Here is a 10,043-nt window from a genome sequence, read left to right on the forward strand (position 1 = left end):
TTGTGAAGATTCTTTAAACCCTTTCTTTCTAGAATGGGTAATAATCTTTTCAATTGGCTCCTTCTGAGATCTATAGATAAAAGTGATTATTTCTGTCATTTAATGAGTAGTAGTCAGTATACATTACACCTGTTCATTTATGATTATGCCATTGCAGGTACGTCCCATCTCCTCAGGTGGCTGCGCATGCCCAGGCCTTGGCCAAACCAGCATTGGCAGCCGCACGGAAGGGAAATACCTCAGGCACTCCACCAGACGTCGTGAAGAGGCCCTGTCGTCATGGTTCCACCGAGGACCCCGAGGAGAGAGTCCGTTGCCTGGTGGGAGCCCGCTTGGCCAGCCAGCGCAGAGTCAGTGCAGGCAGCCCACCCCTCATCTCAGAAGGAGGAATGGGAAGGTCAAGGGGCCCCATGTCACCACTCTCCCGCCCCGGCACGTTCCCGCAGCCCCTCATTCCAGCGTACGCTCCCTCTCCACATTTGCAACAGTCAGCAGCTGCCTCGGCCAGGAGAGAATTCAGGGGTGGTTCGCCGGAGAAGTTCTGGATTGACTCCTTGCGAGGCAGGGACGAGAGGGGTTTGGCGAGGAAAGATCGTCCATCACCCACCTCACCAACCTCCTCTTCGTCATCATCCTCGTCCCTGAAGCTGAAGAATGCAGCTCTGTATCGACCACCGCCCCTGCAGCCAAAGCCAAACAAGAGGGAGGAGGAAGTGAACGCTAACCGCATGAAGCTGGCGTTTGAGATGAGTCTGGACCATTCGAATGAGCCATCCACCCCAACCTCTCGCTCGCGCTTCCGCCTCTTCTCGCCGAAGCTTTCAAGGAGGGGTGCAGGGGAAGGGTCGTTAACTGCAGCGTCTCCCCCCATCTCTCCCCTCACGCCTCCTGCTTCGCCGCAGAAGACTCTCCTGGGATCCCCTAGGCTCCACCGGGCAATATTTGGCTCACCCAAACCGAGTGATGGAGTTCACGGCATGGGCTCTCCCAGGGAGGCAGCCACTCCGCCTCTCACCCCTCTCATGTGGCCCCCATCTCCAGCTCCTCCTGTTCCCACATCGGTGGCTGCATTTGAGGATCCTTTGTCAAGACAACAGTCAAAGGTAAGTTACCTCTTTATCTCTAAGTGCATATGTTGTACCTGAAGAAAGACTTCTGATAGCCTATCACACTCACTTAGTGATTCAACTCAAAGGTTGGTTAGGAATAATGAGCTTGACTTAGCCACAGGCATGTGATGCCACACATTTATGGTTGGAGGCTGTTTCCTTTCCATCTCACATTTCATTGATTTTAGTTTGACTTTGAGACTTCACCTTGGATTTGGACTCTGGACCCCTTCACACACTCTACCCTTTAATATAACATACTCCCAGAAATAAGCCTATGAGTCAGTACTTATTTTAGTATCTTTATTTGTCCCTTATTTTTCTTTTTTAATTGAAGGTGTATATTTCTAATATTTTTTTTTAATCTTTGCCATTTCCATATTCTTTGAATATTTATACATATTTTAATATTATTTATTACTTCATTCATTCACACGATGCCTTAAGCGCAAACATACAAATAAATTCACAGGTAAGGAAAGAAAGGGATAGGAGCATGTAATAGAAAAAGGACGAGGACAACGGTGCTGTGGTAGATGGAAAAAGCCAGAAATCAGAGGGTAAAAATTTATTATAAATTTACATATAATAAATTATTATAAATTATTTATTATGTTTAGCTCCAATTTGTTCCTGAAAGATTACCATTGCTGCTCACAACCATATACATACCATACTTTTTCCCTCTCCTTTTAACAATAATCAACAGTGTTTCTCATGTAATGTGATTTAATATTATTGTTTCACTTAGCTCTTTTTATTTGTTGACAAGTTTGATATTAGTGTTTAATTAACAGTAATGCTCCTAAAACTTTGTGACTGGAGGTATTATTTTCTTTCATGAATCTATGAGGAAACATGAACATAGATCAGTTTAAGCCTTAGTAGAGGTGAAAATAAATTTTGCCAGAGCATAATGGCTGTAACTGCCACTGTTTCTGTCATACATGTTTCACCAGATGAATAGAATTTTCCAACTTTGGATACCTCTTTTCACTACATCAAATCTTATTTTGTTGACTTGTACAGGTGAATAATGATTTGATCTAGCATCTTTGAAATTTGCCCATCTCCAGAGAATTTATCAAATATATTGGAAAAAATTATATTTTTGGTTTAGTATTTTTTTATTATTTTGAAAGTCAATGCTTAAGGTGATCTATATACATATGTATGTAGATCAATTGTATTGCCTAAAATCCATTTCCAGTATGGTGAGACTTTGCACTGATACCGGTTTTTTCTTCTTCAAAAAAGCTGTGATTAGCTATATGAAAGTCATTAGTGTGAGACATGACCATCTTTCTTACAGCATATGTCCAATATCAAATGGTGTTTTGTGTCTTTTACATCTTATGTCCTTAGAAGATGAAGCGTTACTTATAAATATTAATTCTTATAAAGCTCAACTATCCTAAAAGGATGCTAATTACTACTCAATGCTTGTAAAGGAGATATTTTGAATAATGTGAACTGTAGTACCTTGTAGATATTACTCATAATATATTCCCTCCGTATTGCCCAAAATATCCAGAAATAAACTTCATTTGTGAGAAAGTGATTTATGTTTTCAGGTTGAATTCTATTTTCTGTGGGATACATTACATGAATGACATCTAATTTGGGCTCTAATATCATATGCTTTAAGTATCGGCACTAGAAATGATATTTTCTTAATGTAGTAGTACGTAGTGGCCTGCAAGGGGCACAAAATGTTTTTTCTCTCCTCTGGGGATCCATACTTGCATAAGCTTAACATCTGGGTGCATCGGAACTGAGAAGCTGCCTACCTATGCCTGTTCCTCCAGTGATCATCTCTCTAGCCTAGCAATACATTCTCTTTCTCAATCAACCATAACCCCTATGGAAAGAAGGCAATGTTTAGGGATGGCTGTCAGTAAAGGTGTATGAAAGGGTTTTCAGGTTTCCCTCTGAACTCGGGAAAATTCTGTATGCTGTCTCGGGGGTTAATAGAATTATCTGTCCATTTCCATCTGTGTTGAGTGACTGCTCGTCTTCACAAGTATTTGCAACTTAGAACTGTCATTGCCTATGGATCACATGCATGGCCCACTATGGTCTGGGCTCTGGAGTCCGTGAGAAGCGATTGTGCCATTTGGAACACTTCTGAAATATTTTTCAAGTATAGCAGTGAGCATTTGAGTTTTTCTAACTCTCACTGGAACCAGGGTGAAGCATAGTCTGTTGCTACTTGAATGTATTGGCTGAATTTTCTTCAGTTTGCCTCTTTTGTCAATTATCCTCTCGAGAATGGGCTAGTTCACCAATTTTATTTTATTGTGGATTGTGTTAAAGATTGGTAAGTTTATATGCTCTGTTCCATGTCTCTATATAGTTGTCAATGAACCGTCTTAAGTGCCAATGAAACTTTCAAAATTTCTTTGCAGCCGACGATGGGTATCTCAATGATTGGGAAGCAGAGGCGGCTCCCCCCTCCTCCACCTCCCTCGTCCTCTTGTTCCCTACCGCCCCCCTCTCCATCCGGCAGTTTGAACTCCCCAATGATGCAGCAGTCATCTGCGGCAGCCTCCCCTCCATCTCCCGTCATGGTCACGGCTGTGGATCCAATTCCAGACTACCCCGGCCTGGAATACCCGCCTGTGTTCGAACCAGGCACATACTCCCTTTCGGAGGCAAGCTTCCTGAGGGCAAACCGTAGGCTCAATGGTGCTAGCAACAGGGCCTCTCCGAATGTCGCCAGTGCACCTCCAAATGCTCAAAGTTCCATGGTTGGAGACGGGGTGGATGATACCATGTACAACTCCTCTGTCTCTGTGCCAAGGACAAGAAATACTTACCAGTAATTAAACCAACAGGTTTGTTTCCTGTACGATCCTATCTCATCATCCTCGTAATGCTTCAGTCATGATGAAGAGTATTATTTATATAAAGATACATTGAAGTGATTAATCTGAAGACTACGTATATATTTGGTATATTTCAAGGCCTGCTGTGTATCTTATACTCTGTGGTTCATTGTTTCTCTCGCCATGGAATTGTGCTCACTCTCTTCATCGTTAAAGAGAATGAATGCAATGTGAGGGAAACATGGAGCCACAAATTACTTTCTACGAAACAGTGCTCAGCCAACATTGCATTAATGAGTCAGTGAAGAAACTTATGATCTACATTGAAGATGGATGTTATTTTTATATGCTGGATCTGATTTGGTAATTTGGACTAAGATAAAGGCCTCATAATTTTTTTGAATCTATCCCATAAATAATGGCCTCATAAGTTTTTAAATTCCCATGCAAAGCATGTGTTATTTTTGTTAAAGTGATATTTGACAATATTTAGTTACATAGGTCTCCAGCTCTTACTCATCCTGAGGATGAATAGTTTGAGTGCATGGAATGTCCAATATAGGTATGAATTATACCTAAATTTTTCACGTATAAAAAAGGAGCTCAGCGTACGTACATATGTAGTGAAATAATCTCTCATCATTAGTTCATTGCTCAATAAATTCCTTTTTAGCAATACATACATATTTTCTTGATGTTTTTCTTTACTGAGAATGGTATTTGTGATAGCAATATTCTGTCCAGCTTGCTAATGGATCTGTTATTATTTTGACTCAGGTTTCCATGTAACCATTACAAGGGGGTATGGTATATTATTTTTTTGTTGTGAATTCATAACCACAATTTTGAAATGGATGTTAAATTGTTGACTTGAGCGTGTCAATTACTTGGGTGTTTCCAGTGAATTTTTATCTTGGTCTGATGCCAGTTTGAATGTGTTGACTTTATTTTCTTTGGTAGACACCAATTTCATTTTATTGTGGATTTTGATAAAGGTGGAAGAAGAAAGAAATCAGTATTTTTCAATCTGTCACTTACTTCTCAAGCTGTTAGTGACGAAAATCGAAAGGCTTCAATTTTTTGTAAATAAGTTGAATATGTCGCTAACCATGCCAAGCAGGTTGGTGCCTCTCCACTGCCCCTTGGCCCTGTGTGTGGGCCTCGCGTGGAATGTTGTTATTTACACACTTTTGAGGGATTCTTTCTCCTAAAGAAAGGTTCTTCTTGAATGGTTAAATGAAGCAAGTCTGTAATAACATCACCTTCCGATGAAAATAGGTTAAAAAGAAAAATATTATCAATTCATAAGTGAATTTGAAGATACAAATGGGGAAGATTTATTTATAAATTACCTATACCTGATTATCTATCAAATTCTTTTACTGAATTGTGATTTTGGGTTGAAGTGAACGAACCAATTCCTTCATGTTTCATAATTAATTTTTGAGGTTAAGTTTAGATAATGAGCTTATATATCACACAGTCATTTTATTGGTCGCTCTTTATGTATTCCTATAATGATTGTCTATTTTAAACATTGGAGAGGATCCCTATGGATTGATTTTTTTATGGTTCCTATAATAGGTCTAGACACCCATGGATATTTTGTTGCTTCACTTCCATTGCTTTTTATTATATTTGCACACATGTATTTTCATGCATAATTCCTTGATAAAGTAGGTAATTACAGGTTATTGTTGGCATTTATCAGTGCAGTTTTTTTCCTTACTGGCAAAATTATTTTGCAAGTCAATGGTTGCTGCGAGTATTATTTTTGCCTTGTCATAAATTAATTTTTCGTGGCTTTGTGGATATACAGCAATCGTCTCTTGCTATGTTAACCATTTCTTGTAGGTTTCTTTGTTGGCCTATGTGTTGGTTGTTATTATTATTCAGTTTGAGAAATGGCTTATAGAGCCACTGATTGTGTCAAATTATCTTGAGGTCATGTGTTGTGGAGTTAAGTGTGGGTCAATTACTGGTTTCACCTCAGGGACATGACTTATTCTCAGAGAAGTTTGGTGACTTGTAAATTCTTTTTTTCGTAGAATCTGATTATGTGATTTTTTTTACTAAGTCTCAGTTAAATAAGCTCATTGTCAAGCTTGAGATGCAAGGGAGTTAAATGGTTATATTGTTTTGTAAATACAGATCTTGAGGTGCTACTGTTCTTTACAGCTTTATGAGACATTTTATATTTTATGTTACACACCTTTGTCTTCCAAATGTAAGTATATCTTGGTAGATAAGAAAATATGACTGTGACGTGTAAACAGTTTTCTAAAACACTCGCCACTATGAGAATTAATCTCCTTTACTGTAGTACCTGATTATTAGACAATTGTATTCTCCTGTGTGCCCCTATTTTATACAGTTTGTATAACTATAATATAATTAACTATATATGTATATAAATATATGTGTATAATGTAAATGTGACATTTATAATAAATATTTGGAACCATCTATGCTTTAAAAAGTTCTACTTGTACTGCAATTGAAAAAATATACTTTTCCCTATCAATATTCTTGAGTTGTTCTGATCATCTAAGTAATTGCCTGAAAAAATATGTTCATATATTATTAATATCTGTAGCCTGCATGTGATGCCCTTAAGTCCCTTGCAGAGGTAGCTGGATTAGTGACAGTTTAAGAACACTACTATAAACAAGTATTCATCATTTTATCTTGCTAGAACTTATTCATAATTGTATTTGCACCATTGATCATCATTAGAGAATAGATAATGCCATTTTGATTATTTAACAATGGTCGCTGCAGAGCTTAACTAACCTTTTTGTAGTTCAGACTGCAATGGTGCCATCTACTGGGTTCATCATGTTGCCACTTCCTAAAGGTATTGGTTAACTTACAATTAGTTAAATATACTCTGGTCCGTAAGAGCAGGTAGAAAGTTGAGGATTGTGGGATTACTGCTCAGGCCCACTGCGGAAGTGGAGTTTGCTATGCACCTTCTTTTGTGAATTCTTCTCAGCATATAGACTAGAATATAGCTATGCAACCTCAACTGATTTTGGTGCTGATAAATCTGTTGCAACTTTGGTGTTAGAATGAGGCCAATGTCAGATGGAGCCACTCGAGACACGCATCCCTGTTGGCACCAATCCCATTTATTTTCATCTTAAATTGTGAGACACCATTATGATATGACTTCAACACCTGGGGCGGTCTGGCCAGGTTGGCAATTGCCGAGGGCCCCCACATCACTTGCATCTATTTTGAAGAGTAGTATGTGAAAGATGTAATGAAAAAAAGACTCCAAAATTTAATTTTAGAAAAAAATGAATGTTTTTCGCAATTAAAAATTTCCACATTCTCATTAGTTGCATTATGTATTTACAACATACATAAATATTATATAAAAACAAATAAAATAAAGTTCTCAGGAGATATAAGAGAACCTAATGCTTTTTTGAAATGGCTCTTCAAAAAGCTTATTTTAAAGTTTTTTTTTAGATTTTAGTGCAGTTTCAAGGAACAAATTCACTAAAAGATATTAGAGCCATAATACATTATTAAATTTTACAAATTGTGAAATTCACATTTTCACCATATTTTTCTTACAAAATTGCAATTTTTTATTAGCTTTTATCTAATTTTTAAGATCCAGAACAATGACAAAATACACTTCCTAAAATTTCCATGGTAGGACTCCTGAATATCTCTGTAAGGAGGGCCCCCAATCACGCCTGCTCAATGTTAACTGATAACACACCAAATGTATAGTTTGTTTACGTAATAGTATACTAGCAGGTTCACTTGAATCATGAAGTTGAGTTGGTTGATCATTTTGCACATTACCTTCCTGTACAGTTTGAACTGCCAGTGGATCACTACCTTTGGCCTTCGGTCTTACCAAATAAATCATGTATAGAATAGACACCCAAGTTGTATGACTCTAATTCTTCATTTTGCTAACTGGCAACAGCTGGAAGACGAAGAAAAGTAGAAAATTGGATGTCATCCAGGACAGGTCTGCTAGAGCCCACTGTTGTGTCACACCTAGGCAAATGTGTTGAAAACTTTCAGGAAGTTTTTAAGCTTTCTAGGCACCCCATACTTGCACTAATGAAGAAAACTGTGTTTTAAGCCACAAAATCATTTTTTTTCTAATAACTAATATTTGCTCATTAAATTTTCTATCATCAGCGGAGGCATCAAAGATGTGGGTCCAGAAGAGAATTGAGGTGAGATATATGGAGAGTATAACAAAGAAGGAAATTTAAATAATGCTAGGAGAGAAAACTGCAAGTGGAGAAAAAAAGAGAGACAGCTAATGGGACTGAGATGAATTCAGGGAATGTTGAGTGAGAAGAACATTGGGTTAAGTTTGACTAGACTTAGCAGATAAAGAAAGACCTGGTAGAAAACCACAAGATAGAATAATACTCAATCTTATCCTTGATAGAAGGCCTTTTAATCTAAGAGGGGTATCAATGTATACAATATAGCACAGTGTCATGACAGAAAGGATATCAAGAAGAGAATAGTTATCACGTCAGGCTACTTTGGATTAAGCAAGAGCTAAAGAGGCAAGGGTGTAAAGAAAAGTAACTTAGAACCGGATATGGACTGACTGACATGGCACTTCACATTGGGGAAGTAAGCAGTGATTGAGTAGGATAATAAAGGTACAAGATATTTGAGAAGTGATTATGGAGGAGAAACAGGAAACTAGACATAGTCGGTGAGGAGAAGAAGCAGTGTGAGATGAGTGACAGAGTGGCGTTGATGGGGTAAGTAATAATTGAAGAGGAGATACTAAAAATTCTGGTCCATTGGGTAATCCATCTATTCATCATGCATATTAACAGTAAGTGGTAGAAGGAAATATACCTCATGAAAAGAATGACGAGTAATAAGGCCAACTGAAGGCTGAAATGTTATATGGGAAGGGCAACAGTACATGGTGATTAGCAAATGTTCTATCTAAACCTACCTTAATCATTTTACAGTAAAACCTCTATGTAGTGAACCTCTTTACATCGTAAACCTCCATACATACTTCATACCACTCCTATGGTCCCATCAGATTTACATCTAAATTTATAGGCAAACCTCTATATAGTGAACCTCTTTATCTCGAAAAACCTCCACTTATCATACCATGGAGACACCCCCGAGATGGCCTAAATACCTCCGCAAATTGTACCGAGACAACTAGACACCATTAATGTAGCTGCAATTACATATATGGAATGACATTATCAACAACAAATGTTTCACGCTAATTTTTATTCTTATACACCTTTAATATGCTGTAATTTTCACGTTAACCATTAGTTATGACCTTTTTTTTCCTTATGAGAGCATACCTAACAGTAAATAAGAAAAAAGGTATCCAACTATCCTAATAATTTTAAGTGACTGTTGAATTAAGAGAGCTCACATTGTTTTCTCTCGAATCATGGTAAAAATCATGCAGTAGCGCTCGCTTTCTGTTATTATGTAATAATAAACACATGTTCGCTAATGCATGCATGTTTGTTTAAACACATAAATACTATGGTTTAAAAGACAGCAGTGCCTTTCATTTCCGAAGGATATGAAGGAAGGATTTCCTCCATACATCCAACTGCCAAAATTTTGGTCCCCTCCATTATGATGTAAAGAGGTTTTACTGTATTTATAAGAAAATGAGAAGGAATGGATTTTTTCTCTCACAGATTAGAAATGGCTCTTCACTCAGTCATTAATACTCTTGGAAAAGAATTTTCACCCAGTCTACACACTCATCAATACAATGGCGGATATAGATGGGGGGTGCACGCCCCCCTTGCGGGCCCACCTGTATTGCCAAACATTGCAGGACCACAATTATAAATTTTTTATATCATAAGATGGCATTTTCCTGTATATTAATTTAATTAAAAATTTCTTAAACTCTGCACGTGACTTCATTATTTTTTATAAGGATAAAAGTAAAGGTAACTCAAGATATCCCTTAGAGTTTTTTCTGTATCCGCTACTTCATCAACACTTCACTGCTACGGACTACTTCCACACAAGGTATGATCATCAGGGTCTCATCAAATGCTGAAAACTAAGTAACAACCATTTCAGTAAGAGTGAAATATATAAATAA

The 10,043-nt window shown here is 37.7% G+C and overlaps 1 protein-coding gene across 2 annotated transcripts in view; it reads left to right on the forward strand.

Annotated features, from left to right (window-relative positions):
- The window catches only part of LOC124161294, a 34,256-nt gene extending 27,793 nt beyond the window's left edge, over positions 1-6,463 (forward strand). For both annotated transcript variants that reach the window (XM_046537598.1, XM_046537599.1), the window contains 2 exons: positions 158-1,103; positions 3,518-6,463. In XM_046537598.1, coding sequence (XP_046393554.1) covers positions 158-1,103; positions 3,518-3,934 — 1,363 coding nt within the window. In that variant the 3' untranslated portion in view covers positions 3,935-6,463. The remainder of the gene's footprint in view (positions 1-157; positions 1,104-3,517) is intronic.
- The last annotated feature ends 3,580 nt before the right edge of the window (positions 6,464-10,043 follow it).

The sequence above is a fragment of the Ischnura elegans genome, chromosome 6 (genome assembly GCF_921293095.1).
Source record: "Ischnura elegans chromosome 6, ioIscEleg1.1, whole genome shotgun sequence".
In the NCBI taxonomy this organism is placed as follows: Eukaryota; Metazoa; Arthropoda; class Insecta; order Odonata; family Coenagrionidae; genus Ischnura; species Ischnura elegans.